The following is a 19,622-nucleotide window of genomic DNA, read 5'->3' as shown; positions in this document are numbered from 1 at the left end:
GCTCCTTGGGCGGAGCCATTTCCCCGACCCGCAAAGGCCCGGAGGTGTCCTTTTCCCACCGGACCTTCTGCGGGCGCTGTACATGACGTCACTTCCTTTGCAGCCGGGAAGGAGCTATTCCTTAGCCAATAGGATACTCGGGAGGCTGAGAAGGCGCTAAATGCGAAGAGGAGGGAAGAGGGAGCGAGGCGACTGCGGCGAGAGCCGCTTCTGCGGTGAAGGTAGGTCCTTGGGAGCGGTGAAGTCGTGCGGGGAGAGGGGGTTCCACGCGGACCGATGTATTGCAGGGGGTTGGACCTGATCATCCATTGGGCTCCTTTCGATTCTGCGAGAGGCCGCCTGCTGCTGGACGACCCCCAGGGCTCCCGCCCCACTGCAAGCAGAGCTGGGGGGGGGGGGGGGAGCTGCGCTGGCAAGCGCAGACTGGGATTGGGAGGGCGGCGCACGGAGCTGCTGTGCTGCTGGCAGTGCCGGATTTACGTATAAGCTAAACAAGCTATAGCTTGGGGGGCCCAAAAAAAATTAAAGGAAAAAATGGATATACATTTCCAAAACATAAGATAAAAATCAAATAAACAACAGCAACAGTGTTTTGTGTTGTCTAGGCTCCTGTGATGTAAATAATGGGCCCTGCCTGCTAACCTTTCGTTATGTGCAAATGGCTTTAGATACCTATTAGGTCCATAAATTACCATATAGCATATATTCAACACAAAAAACAGCAACAATTTGTTGTTGACAAAGGACAGCTGGACATATAAAGGGCCCCATTACCTTCAGTAGCTTAGGCCTCATCAAACCTAAATCCGGCCCTGGCTCCTGGCGCCATTGGCTGCCAGGCATCTCACTGGAACATGGGCAGCTGCTTCCTGCCGAGTCAGGCCATTGGCCCTTCTAGCTCAGCGCTGCCCACACTGACTGGCAGCGAGAGTTTCTCCGGGGTTTGAGGCAGGGAGGCCTCCCTGGAAATGCCGTTGGGGTTGTGGTGATTGTGGTTGTTATGTTGTGGCTGTTGCTGGGGTTATTGTTGTTACCTGCATTTATATACCACCTTTTTCTCCAAGGGGCTTGGGGCAGTTTGCACGCAAAGCAGGCATGCTGTTGCCGAGCTATTATGGTCCTTCGTCAGATCGTATTGGGATCATCTTCAACAGATATTCCCCTGCCTTTGGTGCTGCGGCAGATGGACTACCTGAAGCTGCCTTATTCTCCTAGAGCATCTAAGCTGGCAGTCAGAAGTCCTCCAAGGTCTATGGGAGAATCTTTCTCCCATCTTTTAATCTAGCAATGGCCTTATTATAAGTAAAGCAGGCACTCTGCCGCATAACTGGAGCCCTTCAGGAAAGCTTGAATGGGAATCTCAGCACCTTTGAACTGGCTAGTGATTACAATTGCTGGGGCATTTGTCTAGCTCAGCTTTGCTGGTTTTGCTTTGGATACCATTGTCAAAACAGAGGCTCAAGCTCCTGCTTCTGCCTAGAGTGGGGAACATGACTCCCCTTAAAGTCATTTTCAACTTTTTATTGACCAAAGTTTATTTTTGCTTATGATACTTATGTATTTCAAGTGTGTGGGTTTTGTTTGTTTTCTCTCCCCCAGCCTACTTAAAAAAACAGAATGGCAGCCGTTCCTCAGAATAACCTGCAGAAGCAGCTTGCACTTCATTCAGCCAAAGCCCCTCTAAAAAACCTGGCGCCTCTCAAACCCAAGACTATGTAAGTATTGCGCGCCCCCCCCCAGCATCTCAAACTGAACATCATCAAAAAGTGGCAATCAATATTTACCAGATATTGAGCATGTACTAGACATTAATGATAGTTACTTGGGGAAATATTTATTTTCCTCTTGACATAACATGGAAAATACCTTAAGAACTGCATAAAAATAAGGGGGAAAGTAACACTCTCTCTCTCTCTCTCTCTCTCTCTCTCTCTCTCTCTCACACACACACACACACCAAAAAAAAAAGTGAGTGATGTATACAAAATCCTTTTACAAATTTAAAAAATAGGAGTCCCGGAAATTTTGGGTAAATGTAAAACACATTTAAAGGTAATTTCTGTCTAATTTCAGGTGTTAGTAATGCTTAGAAATAGTTAATGAGCAACATGTTTGGGAATTTAAATACATGGCTTGAAATGAAATGAAAGGCTAATTTTTAAAAAAATCTGGGCATGCTCACTTTCCTGGTCCAATTATCTGTTTCCTGGTACATACTGTATATTGATTGTTATCTTTCAAGATACTTTGGTCCACTGTAAACATGAATACTAATTTGCTGTTTAAAATTTAAACAGAATAAGTGATAAGAAACTGAATGCCAAAATGAGACTAAAATTAAATCTCTCTCTCTCTCTCTCTCTCTCTCTCTCTCTCTCTTTTGCAATGTATGTATATAGTATTCAAGCATGTGTTTGAAAGCAGAGGAAAATACCCCTGCCTAAAGAATGCAGGACTTGATGAATCACTCAAAGTCTAAATAAACTGTTTGGCTCTTTTGTAGGGGATTTACATTCAAAAAGAAAACCTCTCTTGATAACTGTACACCAGTAAAATATTTAGCTGGAACAAAGGATTTGACCTTAAAAGAGAAGGATGCTAACTCTTCCTTGACAAATCCAAGTGTGTCAAAGGATAAGCAAATGAGAATCAGTGAAGTTTTTGCAACAACATTGAAAAAGCAGGAAGGAAAGCACAATTATCCAAATGAGCAATGTCGAGATGTTCTGGATTGTTTCCAGTCTTCTGTAAAAGAAAGTGGCGTGGGCAGCAAACCAGATGATCATCAGCTCCTGAAATCAGACCATAATTCTTCATACAATTCAGTTATTAATATTGATGATGTCTGGGATGACACTGATGACTTTGAAATATCTGGTCCACGAAAGGTATGCTCAAAGCGGCCTGGTTCCTTTTCAGACACCCAGTCTGTAAAAGCTAGGAAGGCTCCAAAAAACCATAGTCCCATCCCCAGTAAGTCATTAAAGGCAGATGGCATGGAAAAAGCTAACCAAGAATGTAATGGACCCTCTGTGCGTGAGAAGAACAAAATACAGATGTTTGACAAGGAACCAGATCCTGTTGGAAGCCAGTATGTCATTTGCCTTGATTCTCCCACACCCAGCCCTTGTGAAAGCTTTGTAAGTGAAAATCTTCAAGAGGAGAAGCCTGTGGAAAGTCCCTTTGGTGACAAAAAGGAAGAGCATTTGAAAGGTAAATGGCTTTCTTTCTAGTCAAGTCTATTAATACTATTATTTATTTTAAATGTTTATATAGCGTCCTTTGTCCAAGATCTCCATCTGAGTAACAAAGAATCATTAAACCACCCAATACAGAATAAGCCATAAAACTGCATATACTAGTTCATTTTCACATCATGAAAACAGATGTACAGTGGTACCTCGTGTTAAGTACTTAATTCGTTCCGGAGGTCTGTTCTTAACCTGAAACTGTTCTTAACCTGAAGCACCACTTTAGTTAATGGGGCCTCCTGCTGCCGCTGCACCGCTGAAGCCTGATTTCTGTTCTTATCCTGAAGCAAAGTTCTTAACCTGAAGCACTATTTCTGGGTTAGGTTAGCAGAGTGTGTAACCTAAAGCGTATGTAACCCGAGGTACCACTGTATTCAGTCAGTTATCAAATGCTTTCTAGCACATAGTTCGCTAAATATAAAGGAGCAAGGAGTTTTAAAACTGGGGTCCCACCATGGAGAAGGCCCATCTCCATCTGGGATACAGCACCCAAAGTTGGGGGGGTTTTTTGCAGGGGGGATAGGTGGCTGGGTTTTTAAGTTGTGTCTGTTAGATTTTTTTCTGGGTGGATTTTATGTATTACTGGGTGGGTTTTATTGATTTTTTAAATTGTCCTCAGTGTGTTTTAAAACTGTTGTTAGTCAAATATTCTTACTGCTTGTTTTAAAGCACAGAATGACGCTGACTTCAACCTAAATGAAAGTGAGGAACCAGATGAAGTGTGGAATGATCCAGCTATGTATGATGCGTTTGAGGATGAAAACTACGTAGACTGCATACCACCCTCTCCAGAGGAAGAAATACCTTCTTCTGCATCCTCTTTGAAAAGCATTAGGTATGATGGAAATGATAAGTCCACAACTTGGTTCTTTACCAGGACCATCTCTGGTAGAAGTAGCCCGGGTAGGATGGTGAAATCATGGATCTGGAGTTTTTTCATCAGTGAATGACCAAAATGCTGGTGGAACAAATAAGCTTAGTAAGAAGTGTTTTCTAGCTGATGCGAAAAACTTTATTCATAGCAGTGTATTTATACGGGATGACTTAACGACTTCTTTTTAATGTTAGGTATGTTTCCAGAGAAGCTGCTGTTGAGAAAACACTGGCCCTTGAAAGTTTGAAAAGCAGCCTTCCAGACTTTGGAGAAACCGCCCATGGAAACAGTGATAGGCAGGAAGGTAAAATAACTCCTCCTGAAGGGGCTTCACCTGCTTGCTTTCAGAAAGTGCAGACCTCATTGTGGTCTTCAGATACAGACCTGTCTGCAGCTGTGTACCTGACTAAATCACAGGACTGGGTAGTAAGTGCTTCAGCTTCTGTTAAGGTTTTGCAATGTGACTTCAGGTTTTTTAAAAAAACACCTATGAACTGTGTAGTGGGCATGTTTTCCTGTAAAACTTCCTTTGTTTCCCTTTGAATTACAAACATGCTTAAATTCCACTGAAGTCAGAATGAACTACTAGCACATGGGTAGTCCAAGGATTAGAGAATCTTAAGGACTTCCTTGAAAAAGCAGGTCATTTTTAAAGTTGCTGGTAGATTATGACTAAAGTGGTGCTTTAACCTTACTGTGTTTCATTTCAGAAAAGCATTCACTTTTGGGACGGTCTCTCTACAGTGTGATGGAAGACATCTGCAAGCTGGTGGATTCCATTCCAGAATGGGAGCTGAAGTCTTTGTCATGTGGAAAGGAGCTCCTTCAGCATAGAGATCGCAGGTCTGTCTTGAGATGCCACTGACCCAGAGTGTGTTCACAGGCTCTGTTTATCTCTTGTGTCTCTGAGATAAATAGGTAAAGGTAAAGGGTCCCCTGACCATTAGCTCCAGTCGTGACCGACTCTGGGGTTGTGGCGCACATCTCGCTTTATTGGCCGAGAGAGCCAGCGTACAGCTTCCGGGTCATGTGGCCAGCATGACTAAGCCGCTTCTGGCGAACCAGAGCAGCACACGGAAACACCGTTTACCTTCCCGCCGGAGCAGTACCTATTTATCTACTTGCACTTTGATGTGCTTTTGAACTGCTAGGTTGGCAGGAGTAGGGACTGAGCAACAGGAGCTCACCCTGTCGCGGGGATTCGAACCGCCGACCTGAACGGCAAGTCCTAGGCTCTGTGGTTTAACCCACAGCGCCACCACTGTCCCTTCTGAGATAAATACTCTCAAGAAATCTTGGTCTGGCAATTGAGGCAAGTTTATATCAAATTTTATGGTAAGCAAAGGTATCTTTATCTGGCTCTTTGGCTGTTAACCAGACCTATAAAGAAGTTGAAATAAGAGGAGACTGAGAGAAGATATGATAGCCATCTTCAAATATCTAAATGGCTGTCACATGGAGTAAGCTTGTTTTTGTTGAGATCCTTGCATTGCAGGAGGTTGGACTAGATCACCCTTGGGGTCCCTTCCAACTCTGTGATTCTGTGTATTAATAGTGCATATTTTTTCTTTATTTCCAGAAGAAAACTCTTAAAGAATGGCACTAATGGAAGTAGAAAGGACAGTGGCATATCTTTGGATGAAAATTGCAAACTTTATTCTGGACATGAAAGATCTATGGATGGTGGTGTTTCTTTTCAACTGGGAAAAATTTCTGCCACTGACCCTTGTAGGGAATTGTTCATGTCTAGACAACCTTCCCCAAAGGTTGCACCCCAGCATAACTTTCATTCAACCCCCTCCTTTGTACCAAGGACTCAAGACTCCAGTAATGCTGACGTGTCAGTTTTTTCCAAGACTTTTGCTATGGACAGTAGCATCTCGGAAAATGCAGGATTGTCTCTTTCTAAAAGAGGAGTAGATGAAAGAATCTCCTCTCTGAACTGTTCCATCAGAAACCCAAGGACAGAATGGGGAGAAAAGGGTTGGCTGTTTTCAAAGGGGAATCAAGACCAAGAGAAACTCACTCTACTTCAAAATAATTTGAGAGAGAATTCCTCAGCAACAGAGAATGTGGCCTTTGATGATGATTTTGATATTGATGACTTTGATGAGTTGGACAATGTAATAAACACTTCAGCTTTACAGCCACCTAGTACTTGCTACCAGCGTGCTGAGGAAGCACAGCCTGCCAAATCATTCCTGGAAAAAAGCTCCCTTACAGCTCAGGGAAATGGTCATTTTTCAAATCCTATTTTTCCCAGAGCAAACTGCCAAGGTGCGCCTGCCAAGAGCTGCTTGGGTAAATTATGCTAATTCTCTGTCACAGAAGCTAGTTGTGCCAGGGAGCTATTGTGTAGAGAGTAATTAACTAATCTGACACATTGCTTGAGTTGCAATGGGAATACTATTCATTGCTTCACCACAGTCACTTGGTAGCAGCTTTGCTTTTCCTTCACGAGGTCACACTTTTGTCACTGCATTTCAGAGTTCTGAAATACTTTGGGAAATGTGACACGCACACACACACACACACACACATGATTTTTCTTCTGTACCGATACCAAATTCTGCTGTAGGGAGTTTATAGCATTTTTCTTTTCAAACAGCAGGAATTTGCTCTCACATTAACTTGAGCAGTGAAGTTCTCTGGTTTTGCTTTGTGGTTATGCTGCTGCTGCTGCTGCTTTTGCTGCTTTTGTGGTGGTTAGGGCTGCTGTTGTGAAATGTCAGCTTTGCTGCCAGACACTGTTTTGTTTCGGAGATAAATTTTGAAAAGATTCACTGGGTCATGTTCAAAGTGAGAGTTAAGCAGGTGCCAAACTCTGCTGTTTTAAATAGCGGGGACCAAAATTGCTTTCATGTGTGAATCAATTACATTCAGTGAGACCAGAACCATGACTTTAAGTTGAGATTTCACAGGGTCCTATAGTTATATTATTAAGGAATCCAGGATAACTTCCAGCTCTTGGTTTTGCATTGCCAGCAGTTGAGGATCACACTCCACCTATCCAGCCACACTAGTATACTTATAATTATGCAAAATGAGTTAAGAGTAAGCTGTTGATATCCTACAGGGCACATACAAAAACAAAGCAATTGTTATTTATTCTAGTAACCTGTTTTCTTCTAGATCCACAGGTTAAAAATCCACCTTCCAGAAATCCATTGCTAGAGCACTTCAGAGGCTTAGCATTTCCCCATTCTAACGAAATGATGAAGATATTTCACAAAAGATTTGGTCTGCATCACTTCCGGACAAATCAGCTTGAAGCTATCAATGCTGCCCTGTTGGGCGAAGACTGCTTCATCTTAATGCCCACAGGTGTGTGATGGCAAGGGTGCCTGCCAACCTCATGTGGTCTAGGGGGCTAGTCTGGCAACCTGGGAGGTTTCAGAAGGCGTGCAATGAGTAAAAAGGTGTGGGAGACTCCTGGCAAATGACCTTTTGCCTCCTGAGGTGATGAAGTGCCACAACCTTTTATTGTGTATGTCAGCAAAGTGAAAGGTGCTGTCCTTAAGGACACACAATGTGCATTTGTATAGCAAAGTTGAAGACTGACAAACAGGTTGTGGGGAGATCTGGATCATAGTGGAGGTGTGGGGTTTGCTAAATGAAGGGTGGATTGATTTAAATCACTGAATATAATCCATGAGTTGAATCATTACTTGTACCCGACCCATCTGACTGGGTTGCCCCAGCCACTCTGGGTGTCTTCTAACAGAATATAAACAAGTTGCTAATATTTTCTAAGCAGGCATGCTTTCCCACTGGCTCTAACGATTAAGCATGCTGCTTTGGAACTGGTTAGAGACTTTATGTGACCTAGACAAAGACATGGATGAGGGGCTATCGGGGGCTACTACCCACGATGCCTGTGCTCTGACTCCACAGTTGAAGGCTGCAATGCTTCTGAATACCAGTTGCCGGAAACCACAAGAGAGGAGAGTGCTCTTGTGCTTTGGATCCTGCTTGCGGGTTTCCCAGAAGAGGCATCTAGTTGGCCACTGTGAGAACAGAATGCTGGACTTGATGGGGCCCCCTTTGGCCTGATCAAGCACAACTCTTCTGATGTTCTGATGTAGACAGTGTAGCAACTCTTAAAGCATGACATAATGAGAATTTTCGATTAAAAAATAAAAAACACTGTCTGACAAAAGTTACCAGAACTAAAATTCCTAATGCATCGATCATAAAACCTGTACTTAAATTGTGTTTGCAGTGACCCATTCTTAGCAGGAGTTGGAGGAGTGCAGAAAGTAATTTTTAAACCCAGATTGAAAATTTGTTGAAATATTCTAGGGTGGAGGTTTCTGGCTTTTGCTAAATCTCATCTGGACAACCTGCATTTGCTTACTGCCCAGGCAAGCTTTCCAACTAATCCTTGGTTTTTTCCCTTCCCATAGGAGGTGGGAAGAGCTTATGCTACCAGCTACCAGCTTGCGTTTCAGCGGGAGTCACCATTGTGATCTCCCCCTTGAGGTCACTGATAGTGGATCAGGTTCAGAAGCTAACATCAATGGATGTGAGTTCAACCCCATGGTTTTCTCATTGATTCTTTGCATGAGGAGAGTTGTCTGCATCTTTATTAGTCGTGACCGATTCTGCTCTTTGCTCTGGGGTATGACTTCATGCAAATTAGAAACTTCCGTTCTTTATTTCCAATATTTGGGCATTGCTATTCAGATTCAAGTTGATCCAAAGTTTGGGAGCTCAGCACCATAGCAGGCAAGGAAGGGAGCATGGACATACATTTAGACCTACCGTATTTTTCGCACCATAGGGCGCACCGGACCATAGGGCACACCCAGTTTTAAGGGGGGGAAATCAAGAAAAAAAATATTCCCCCCCCCCAGCCCCAAAGAGCAACGTACAGGCTGCACACAACCTCTCCCTGCCGGAGGGGTTGCGCACAGCTATGGAAGAAGGCAAGGCAGCGAGCGGGATGGATCCCGCTCGCTGTTTTGGCTTCCCCTTTAGCCCCGTGCAGCCTCTCCCTGCCAGAGGGGTTGTGCGCGGCTATGGCACAAGCCTGCATTCGCTCCATAGGACGCACACACATTTCCCCTCAATTTTTGGAGGGGAAAAACTGCATCCAATAGAGCGAAAAATACGATACATCACGGAAGTTAGTACTTTATTTGTGTGTACTGTTTTTTACTTACTGTAGATAATAGTGTAAAACGAGTGTTGAATTCACCAATCCATTTGCTGTTGCATCTGTTTCGTCTATCAGTGGTAGAACACCTGCTTTGCATGCAGAAGATCCCTGATTCAATCTAGGGCTGGGAGAGAACCATATCTGAAATCCCAGAGAGCCGCTGCCAGTCTTTGTAGATAATAGTAAACGGACTAATAGATATGACTCGGGAACACAGGGAGCTACTTTATACTGAGTGCAAACAGCTCCTCTTCTGTCATAGATTCCAGCAACTCACCTGACAGGTGACAAGACTGATGCTGAAGCATCCAGAATCTACATGCAGCTGTCGAAGAAAGACCCCATTATAAAACTCCTCTATGTTACTCCAGAGAAGGTTTGTATAAGGTCTAAGCACCATCAGCATTGGGTTTTATCATATATAGGATACAGCCCCCTAGGCAAAGGAAGCCAGCAGGTTTGGATGGAGGAGAGCTAGGCTTCCATCCCGGCTCAGACATGAACTCTGTTTGCATGACTAGAGCAGGCCTCTGCTTATCAATGGTGTAGAAAAATTGGGGTTTAGTTTTTTTGCTGCACAACTCCCCAAGGGACTGAGACTCCCGAGTTCATGATTGGTCAGAGATGAATGGATGGAGGCAAGGATCTAAAGAAAGCAAAGCAGATCCTTATTTATTTTTTTGCAACAGCGTTCCCTCCCCTCCCCGCAAAGGAGGTAAAAGAGACCAAGAGCAAAGAAAAAGCATCCCTTTTTAAAGGGCTGCATTTTGGCCCCTTTACAAACCAGAAATTACATCACACACAAGGTGGGGCTACAGTGGCTCAGGCAGGTCAAGGTGTGACATTCCTGAGGATATAGCAAATTTTACATAGCTCCAGACGCAGTTTATGCAAAATATTAGCATTTGATGAGACAATCAGGATGCCCAGCAGACATCCCTCAGTGCAGAGCATTTTGGCAAACCATGACAATTAACACAAAGGAGGTTCATAGATTTGGGAAAGGAATCCCTTCAGGAACTTTCCCTGGTTGCTATCTGCCTATGTGTTCTCGGGCAAGAGGGATTATGGAGGACTCGAATTACACAGTTATAAATGATTTTATACAATGTCCCATAGGAAATTCAAGTTGTCCTTGTTTTAACAGGCTAGAATGAAAGTATACTGGTTCTCCAAGCTATTTCTCTCAAGGTATTTTCCAAATGTTGAAGGATTGGTTTTCTGTGGACTGGGTGTCTGCTATATGTGCACCCTAAATTTTACAACACCAGGTCTATCTGAAGTGGTGGATGAGGGCAAAGGAATTTGCTATGTGTGAATATACAGTGATAGCAATTCTCCACTAAAGTTTCTGGATCCTTGGGTGTGGGTCTTCCTTAGGTCTGCTCGAGTGGCCGGCTGATGTCAACCCTGGAGAATCTCTATGAGCGGAAGCTGTTGGCGCGCTTTGTGATTGACGAGGCACACTGCGTTAGTCAGGTGACCTTCTCTTTTTTTTGGAAATGTCAGAGGTTGGTGAACCAGCTGAACCCTTGCATTGATCTGTAAGCAAATTAACTTTTTTAAAAAAAATCTTTTGACTAGTGGGGCCATGACTTCCGCCAAGACTACAAGCGGCTGAATATGCTTCGTAAGAAATTTGCTTCCATTCCTATGATGGCTCTTACTGCCACCGCAAACGCAAGGGTGCAAAAGGACGTCCTGAATCAGCTGGAGATGCTGAAGCCACAGGTGTAAGTTTGATCTACACCAGGAATTCTCCAGCTTACTATACCCAGTGGCCCACATGAGATTGCTGAAAACTACCGAGGCCCAAAATGGTGGTGAAGGGCAGGCAGCATTAAAATGGTGGCTAGTGGCATTTGCTGTGTCTGGCACAATCAGCTGGCAATTGCTGACATCTTTTTCTAAGTGATATCTAATCAGTCTTTGGAAATTCTCTGGCACAGCCTTTAGCTCATGAAAAGGAGTTCCATAGGTCAGCTTTCCTCAAGCTACCTGCAGGCATATGTTCTGGAGGTATTGTGACTCAGCCTTCCCATTTTTGTCAGAATTCAGTCCCATTTTAGCCGGATAGAGAAGGCCTTTTATTTTTATATTTTCCTTGCCCTGTCCCCAAGCATCCCAGAAGTTTTTTTTTTAATCCCATCTCCTATAATATCTCCCCCCTATTTTCCTTTCACACTCAGCTTGAATCTTCTCCCCACCCCACAAGCCCCAGCCACTAGTTTTTCATCCTTTTGGCCTACCGTATTTTTCGCCCCCTACGGCGCACCGGCCCATAGGGCGCACCTAGTTTTTTTTTGGGGGGGGAATAAAGAAAAAAAATTATTTCCCCCCCAGGCATGGGGCTGAGGAAGCCCGAGCTTCCCCCGACCCCAGCCCCCAGAACAGGCAGCTCTCCGCAAGCCGTGGGAGCCCGGCGGGAAGCGGGGCTCCCACGGCTTGCGGAAAGCTGCCCGAAGCCCGGGATGTGCAGCGCTGCGCTCCCCGGGTTTCGGGCTGCAGGCTGCTGTGCGCAAGCCTAGGGAGCCCTGCGGGAACTCCCACGGGCTCCCCAGGCTTGCGGATATCTGCCCTAAGCCTGGAGAGCGAGAGGGGTTGGTGCTGGAGTGTCCAGCCCAGATGCTATGGCATGGTGGGGGCACTGGTGGCTTTTCTTAAGATACCATTTAGGATACACATATCCTTTAGCAATTTACTGTTTTTTAAAAAAGAAAAAATTCTTGTGATGGATATTTTCCAGGTTTAGTATGAGCTTTAACAGGCGCAACCTGAAATACGATGTTTTGCCCAAGAAGCCCAAAAGTGTTGCGCTGGACTGCTTGGATTGGATCCGAAAATACCACCCAAGTGAGTTTAGTTCCTTTCCTTCCTCTGGCAGGATTTATTCGTGTGAATCGAGGCTTTTTCAAAGAATGAAAGAATTGTAGAGTCATGGCCCCACTAGTCAAGGGCCCCCTGAGGGTCATCTAGTCCAGCCCCCTGCAATGCCGGAATCTCAACTAAAGCATCCATGACAGGTGGCCACCCAACCTTTGCTTAAAAAGCTCCAATGAAGGAGAGGCCACCACCTTCCAACGGATTCCGTTCCACTATCAAACAGCTACCACTTGTCAGAAAGTTCTTCAGTTCTGTGAAATGCAGCTCAGAGGGGTGTGCGACTTCCGCTGTCACTTTTAATTTACTTTATTTGAGAGGACTGAATACTCCAGCTCCCATATTTTGCCTGTTTTTTCTTTTTCTTTAGATGACTCTGGGATAATTTATTGCCTCTCCCGATACGAATGTGACTCGGTTGCCAGCACTTTGCAGAGCTCTGGCCTTTCTGCACTTGCCTATCATGCTGGTCTCACGGACAGCACCAGAGACCATGTGCAGCAGAAGTGGATTAATCAGGACGGGTGTCAGGTAAAGGAGACGAAACTGTAGAAGGTGCTGATATCACACACAAGTAGAAATATTAAAAACGAACATAGGGTGTAGCCATCACAGATCTAAATGGTTGTTAGCTCCTGTGGCAAAACAAATGGCCCCGTCTGTTTAGCTGGTCAGTTTTCTGCGGCCTTTCTCAATGGATTTGTGTGTGTGTTCCTCTTTACACTCCTTGAGGTGAGCTGGAAGTCGATCAGAGTATCAAGCCAGAAAGCACTGTGTCAGTTCAGTGTATAAAGTGTGTTTGTGTTGCACTGCTTGCCCTTGGCAGTATGCAAATCCTGTTTTTGTTCTCTTCCAGATTATATGTGCAACCATTGCTTTCGGCATGGGGATTGATAAACCTGATGTGCGCTTTGTGATCCATGCCTCTCTTCCTAAATCTGTTGAAGGTTACTATCAGGAGTCGGGCAGAGCTGGGCGTGATGGAGAAATTTCTCACTGCCTGCTCTTCTACACCTATAGTGATGTCAACAGGCTGAGAAGACTCATATTTAGTAAGCATTTCTTTGCGACATCTCAAATCTTGTGACCACAATCATGCAAGAATGGGCTTAAATGTGTGTGTGTGGGGGGGGGTAATTTTATAATTGTTGTCAAAGAACAGTGTTAGCAGCCCACTTCAGCCATCATGGCTATAAAACATAGAAGCACCGCCTGCAATAGAATGACTTGGTGTTTGCCTCTCAAGTTTTAGGCTTTAAGTGTTTTCATTTAGGTTGCTTGGAACAAGCAGTGTGCAGCATCTAGCCATAGGAGACTAAAAATACTGTAAACTTCCTGAAGAATTCCTTTCTCATAAACTTCTCAATTTTTACAGTGGTGCCTCGCAAGACGAAATTAATCCGTTCCGCGTGTCTCTTCGTCTAGCGGTTTTTTCGTCATGCGAAGCAAGCCCATTGAGGGCTTAGCGGATTAGCGCTATTAGCGGCTTTTAGCAGATAAGCAGATAAGCGGCTTAGCGGCTTAGAAAAAGGGGGGGAGGAAAAAAACCCCGCAGGAACTCGCAAGACATTTTCGTCTTGCGAAGCAAGCCCATAGGAAATTCGTTTTGCGAAGCACCTCCAAAATGGAAAGCCCTTTCGTCTAGCGGGTTTTCCGTCTTGCGAGGCATTCGTCTTGCGGGGCACCACTGTATATGGAAAAAATGCTGCAGTGTCTCATTCCTTTCTCTTCTGTGTATCCTACTAAAAAAGGTTGAAACCCAGCTCACAAACTTAAAGTTTGAACCTTTTGGCTTCTTCTTCATACATGTCTGTAAATTATTGGTCAGAAGGAAAAGCAATCTCTCGCTCTGTGTGTTATGCTCCATAATAAGTCAAAAGGTGCATTATTTGAATTTCAGTGGAAAAAGATGGGAACAGCCACACACGGCAGACACATTTCAACAATCTCTACAGCATGGTCCATTACTGTGAGAATATCGTGGAGTGCCGGAGAGTACAGCTGCTGGCCTACTTTGGGGAAACAGGCTTCAACTCTAGGTTTTGCAAGGAACACCCTGAAGTCAGTTGTGACAACTGCAGCAGGAAGCAGGTAAGCCTGTTCTGCTTCTTAACTCTTCAAAATGTGTTATCTCTTTGGAGGTTAGAACACATGTATTTCTGGTAGCAGCTGGGCAGGAGTGATTTTTGGGCTGAAGAAACTAAGGATTGCAACTTGCGGACAATGACTTCCAGCTGTTTTCTTCAATGTATGACTTGTTTTTTTCTTGTATTTCCTTCAGATTAATCTCTCAAATTTAAACTAACACTTCACTTAGCTTGTATATCTTGAGTTTGGAACGGTATCCAAATTGGGGCCAATACTGTATTGTCAACAGCCAGGTGTAGTGCAACAAATCAATCTTTCCTCCTCAAAACTGTTTTTGTTAGGATTATAAACCACGGAACGTGACAGAAGATGTGAAAAACATTGTTAGGTTTGTTCAGGAGCATTGTGGCGAGAAGCGAGTAAGAAGGAATAACACAGGGAGGTACACCTTGAATATGATGATTGACATTTTCTTGGGTAAGTTGCAGTGTATGCTGTCAACACTCAGTGTTGGATTTGTTTCTTGATCACTGGTTCCCAAAGTGGGTGGTACCAGCTCCTGGAGGGCGGGGGATTACCCAGGGGAGTGCTAAGAGGCAAGGGGGAGGCAGAGAGGTATCACTGGTATCACTGTATTAATTTAATCAATTTTGTCAAATTAATTAAAAAGTTTTAATTGGATTTTGAACAAATGTGCAATTAGTTGTTACTGTTTTGACTTCTGTTATCTTCCTTAGTGGGTCATGTATGTTAAATAATAAGAAATATTCCTTATATAATTTTCTGGTGAGTGAGAAGTAGCTAGCCAACCTCCCATGTGGTTTTGGTTCATTTTGCCATCTGGCCTTGGTCATGAGAGGGAAGGTGGTTAAATCACTTGTGAGTTCTCACTCTGGGGATTCTTGTGCTGAAGCATCTTTCCTTCTTTTGCCTTTATCAAGAAGACACACTGTCTTTTTCTGTACAGGTACAAAGAGTGCCAAGATTCAGTCTGGCCTGTTTGGAAAAGGAGCGGCCTACTCACGCCATAATGCTGAGCGACTCTTTAGGAAACTGGTACTGGACAAGATTCTAGAGGAAGACCTTTACATCACTGCTAATGACCAAGCAGTTGCATATGTCCAGATTGGTGAGAAAGCTTATGCTGTGCTGAATGGATCTCTGCAGGTGTGTAAGAGCTAAATTCATCTACTTGCCTAAAGTGTCATGCCCTGTCTCCTCCTCAAGTAGGTGTTAGAAGCTTGGAGCCACCCAGGAAAATAGTTAAGAAAATCTCAAGGTCTTGCAGAGAATGGCTGAAAAAGGAGATGCTCCTTTTCCTCTAATGGGTGCCTTCATCCTCTTCCTCTGTTGCTGTCATAGTCTCAAGCTGTATAGAAGGAAACTGCACATCTTAGTTTCAGTTGTACATTAGTGAGATTTTCTTCTGTTGCTTCCTTCAGGTAGAGTTCCATGAAACTGAAAGTGCCAGCAGCATTCGCAAGCACCAAAGGGCATCAGTGATCAAAATTTCCCAGCGGGAAGAGATGGTTAAGAAATGTCTCTCAGAACTCACAGATGTCTGCAAAAACCTTGGGAAAGCGTTTGATGTCCATTACTTCAATGTTTTTAACACTGCCACGCTTAAAAGAATTGCAGGTAATGTTGGTGCTTATGGAGAAACGGTTCAAGTCTGTGTCTGTGAATGAAGCACAGTACCGCATGCACAATTTCAACCTTGTGTGGTTGAAAGCCAGCCAGCTGAAATCCTGGAAATTAATTGCATGCAAGCTCCTTTTACGCTACATTTCATGGCGTGGAAAGAGCTTTTAAGCTCTCAGACTTCCTTACTCAGCTGGCCCAGCAAGATTTTGTGAGAGCGTTCCAGAGCCCAGTAAGCTAAGCTTGAGCTTAAAACTACTCTGCCTTGCTTGGAAGGTGTAAGGATGATCATGCAGGGGTGATCCCAAGGGAGTGGTTCAGGTGTATGTGTTTTTGCATATATGCACCATCCCCAGAGCATATCCCCCACGCAAGACGTGGTTGTACTGTACCTCTTTCCCTCTGTGATATTCCTTGTGTCTGCCAGGTGGCATGGCTTGCATGGGAATTTCAGAACAACTCTCTTAATAGCAGAACTGAAAGATTTTGCTGTGCTCTTTTTGTATGAAGATAGAAAGCAAATGGACTGTTCTGCTTGTAAAAGAAGTCACCGCCTTGTGTGGTGATCAATCTTTTCAACAAGAAAAAATGTTCAGCATATGTATCCTTGTCCCTGCTTATACCAGACATTCACAGATGTCAGGCCATTTTAAAGATCTGTTTTTCTTTCCTGGTCTCCAGAGACACTGTCTCCAGACCCTGCAGTTCTGCTTCAGATTGATGGTGTTACAGAGGACAAGTTAGAGAAGTATGGAGCAGAAATCATTGAAGTGCTGCAGAAGTATTATGAATGGACACTGCCAGGTATTGTGTGACTTCATTTTCCGGTTATGCACGTTATTTATTTATAAGTGTAGTCTCTTCAGTTATTGTTTTTCTCTGCATGATTACCATTGGAACGAGGAACTCCTTGGGGAGCCCTTTATATGAAATGGCTTTTTAATGCAATCTCGGTCACTTCAGTCATGATGATGATACTCCCTCCCACCCCGCAATGGAAGCAACTCAAACCATGCCAGCAGCCATTTATGCAGACGGCTCAAATATTCCTTTTTCAGTGACAGTGGTGCAAATGGCACTGTCACCCTGAAGTGTTTTTCAGACCAGCAATTCTCTTGCTTTACATCATAACACTGCCTGTGCTAAAGGGAAGCAGAGAAGCTGCAGGGTTATGGTCTGTGTTTGGCAACATCCAAAGCCACAGGATTAAAGACACCTGGGTCTGTTTCAACAGCGGAAAACAAGCCTCTTTCGGCTACAGAAGCTGACGCTGAAAGAAATTCCAGTACTGATGAAGCAGAGGAGGAGCTGCATACAACATCTGCCTATTTCCACAACAGACCCAACAAGGGAAGGAAGAGGAAAAAGCCTCAGTTCTTCAGAGAATCAAAGAAGAAAATGAGGTCTGGAGGCCAGCAGGCTCGTTCTAAAGGGTATGGCTGTTTGTTTTGTAATCCTTCGGTAGCAAGTAAGCCAGATATAACAATGGGATTAAAGCCCTTCTACAGTGCCAGTTAAGAACACTTTTGCAGTAAAATAACTTTTATTGTGAAGACATCACAATGAGTGAGGAGCACATTGCCATAGTAGCAACATGGAATCACTTAATTTTAAGCCATTCCAAAAAATCATGACTGACAAAGCTGTGATGCCAGCCTGGAAGTGCTGTCCCTTTCAGGGCGTCCTTGTGGAACACAGCAATTCCCACCTTACTTATGTGTAAGGCTGGGTGTGTAGGGCTGGATGAAATGGACAAAAACAATTAGGAGAACTCTAAGTACCTAGAAGAGGGATGTGCTGGTGCTAAAGGGTTAGTGTCTCAGTAGTGAGGTCAAGAGCCCCAATGCCAAACTGAAATCACATTGGTATTCTGGTCTCCTCCTTATAACTGTACAAATGAAACATTTGGCCAAAATGCAGAGCAGAAATGTTGGAGGTGGTTTTTTAGGGATTTAAATCTTATAAGGCTCTTGAAACAACAGATAAAGTATATATGCATGTTTACAAAATTATTGGGGCCAATGACCTATTCTATATTTCCCTTTCTAATTTTCCAGGGGTTACAGAACTGGCAAGAAGGCATCATCTAACTCCAAAAGTTCCACATCTTACATTCCTCCTGCCAAGCCAGGAATTGGCAAAAGGCCTGCAATTATGGCACCACCAAAACCACAAAGCAGACAATACCTTAAACCTTCGTTCTCACTTTTGTAATATCCTTAGAGACTTTTTAATTTCTATGGAAGCTGTTTAACTAATTTTTTATTGAGGTATAACACTCATGCCTAATGTTAATAAATACATTTGCTTGAACCATACTGTGAGAGCTTCTAGCAAGGCACCTTGTGAGCCACGCTAATAGAGTGTTTGGTGGTATATAAATCCTCTGGTCCCCATTTCCCCAAATAGCTTGCTGACTTCAGTATTTTATTCTGAACATTTTGTCCATGAGAGATGGAGAACTTCATGCATTTGTGGATCACGCCACATCTATTTCATTTTACTTTGTATGTTTAAAACATTCAAAGCAGCCCACTGATAGGTAATGAAGCATGAGACTATTTTATTCCTAGTGGTAAGAAACCTTGCAAAATGTATGTTAGCAGACAAACTTCTGGTCTGAACAGCTGTGAAGACTAGAGTTTTGAAATTTGTCTTTGCAGAACTTTTTACACAGACGACAAGAATTAAATATATGAATACAAACTCTTGAAGAAAAAACCCCAATGTTATTAACTGATTAATAGGACCAGTAACTTCATGTAGTATTAGCTGAGGCTTGCATGTTTTGGGTAGGTGTACTGAACACATCCCAAGGCCTTCCTCACTCCCAGGTTTAGCCCTCAGGGCCTGTCTGAGAAAGCCTCCTTCAACCTCTCCAAAATATTTCTCAGGATGCTTGCCAGGGTTCCCATCTGCCTTAACCTGCTCCACATGGATTCTGCCACAGTGCAGAGCTGATCAATGCTCAGTTCCCTCTCTAGGTTTTCAAAATGATCCTTTGATTATATCAAAGAGCAAGATGAATCCTCCAAAATGTGGACTCCATTATTCTGTGGCTGCAAGTAGTGTGTGAGATCTGTGTGGAGTTTCTCTCTCCCCCCAAATTTGTAAGCCAAATTTGTAACTGAATTGGTACTCAATTCAGTTAACACTAAAATACAAAATAATAATAATATTAATAATAATAATATATTTATGCCCCACCCATCTGGCTGGGTTTCCCCATTAAATATAGCCTCATTAACCACATGACTAGAGGTATTAAACACATTTTTTGCTAGGATATCTCAAGTAAGTGTTCTAGAACAGGTAAATGCACTTAAAATGCTCCAAACCAATGGCTGCCAAACACCTAAGGTCTAATATTTATGTGACAATAAACAAATTGGTCATTTTACCTAAGTAAATTTGAACTTCTGGGTCACCATATCAAAAAGGCTGGGAACCACTAGTCCAGATGAATTCTAATGTACTGCAGATTTCACTGTGCAGCTGTACAAGCTAAGCTGCATCCCTCAGCTTGTCAGCATTAACCTACCTGGCTAGCAGCTGTTCAACTAGTTATCTTAAAATATCTTTTTAAGTTACACTCCTGCAAACATGGCAGGTGTTCTGTAAGCTGTCACGATAAGAACCCCCTTCCTGTGTTGTGTCAGGCCTTTCAGAACAAATGCATATGAATGCAAATACTGATGCTGTCTTTTTGTAAGTAATGAGAACACGA

The 19,622-nt window shown here is 43.6% G+C and overlaps 1 protein-coding gene across 3 annotated transcripts; it reads left to right on the top strand.

The window, feature by feature from the left end:
- Nucleotides 1-69: 69 nt before the first annotated feature.
- BLM (BLM RecQ like helicase) lies at nt 70-18,208 on the top strand. 3 transcript variants are annotated; one of them, XM_083710801.1, is made up of 22 exons: nt 70-221; nt 1,600-1,715; nt 2,504-3,213; nt 3,921-4,086; nt 4,320-4,429; nt 4,836-4,968; nt 5,705-6,402; nt 7,258-7,449; nt 8,532-8,650; nt 9,549-9,662; nt 10,667-10,765; nt 10,871-11,019; nt 12,033-12,139; nt 12,537-12,697; nt 13,023-13,218; nt 14,067-14,257; nt 14,596-14,731; nt 15,222-15,421; nt 15,697-15,892; nt 16,577-16,699; nt 17,130-17,328; nt 17,953-18,208. In XM_083710801.1, exons 2-22 carry the CDS (start codon nt 1,618-1,620, stop codon nt 18,107-18,109), a joined length of 4,254 nt encoding a protein of 1,417 aa, XP_083566927.1. In that variant the 5' UTR covers nt 70-221; nt 1,600-1,617; the 3' UTR covers nt 18,110-18,208. The 3 variants fall into 3 exon arrangements, with proteins under 3 accessions (XP_083566927.1, XP_083566926.1, XP_083566928.1); XM_083710800.1 differs by having other exon boundaries at nt 5,705-6,426; XM_083710802.1 differs by lacking the exons at nt 70-221; nt 1,600-1,715 and having other exon boundaries at nt 3,078-3,213; nt 3,926-4,086; nt 5,705-6,426.
- The last annotated feature ends 1,414 nt before the right edge of the window (nt 18,209-19,622 follow it).

This window comes from Podarcis gaigeae (assembly GCF_964106915.1).
Source record: "Podarcis gaigeae genome assembly, chromosome: 14".
NCBI lineage: Eukaryota > Metazoa > Chordata > Lepidosauria > Squamata > Lacertidae > Podarcis > Podarcis gaigeae.
The sequence above is the reverse complement of the archived record's forward strand: the minus strand, read 5'-3'. Positions and strand labels throughout refer to the sequence as shown.

What these genes read in the sequence shown, in the direction of transcription:
- BLM (XM_083710800.1), top strand. Translation starts at nt 1,618, where the DNA reads ATGGCAGCCGTTCCTCAGAATAACCTGCAGAAGCAGCTTGCACTTCAT. An exon ending in AAACAGTGATAGGCAGGAAG is followed by an intron (nt 4,430 to 4,835) that starts GTAAAATAACTC and finishes GTTTCATTTCAG; the next exon opens with AAAAGCATTCACTTTTGGGA. An exon ending in GCCTGCCAAGAGCTGCTTGG is followed by an intron (nt 6,427 to 7,257) that starts GTAAATTATGCT and finishes GTTTTCTTCTAG; the next exon opens with ATCCACAGGTTAAAAATCCA.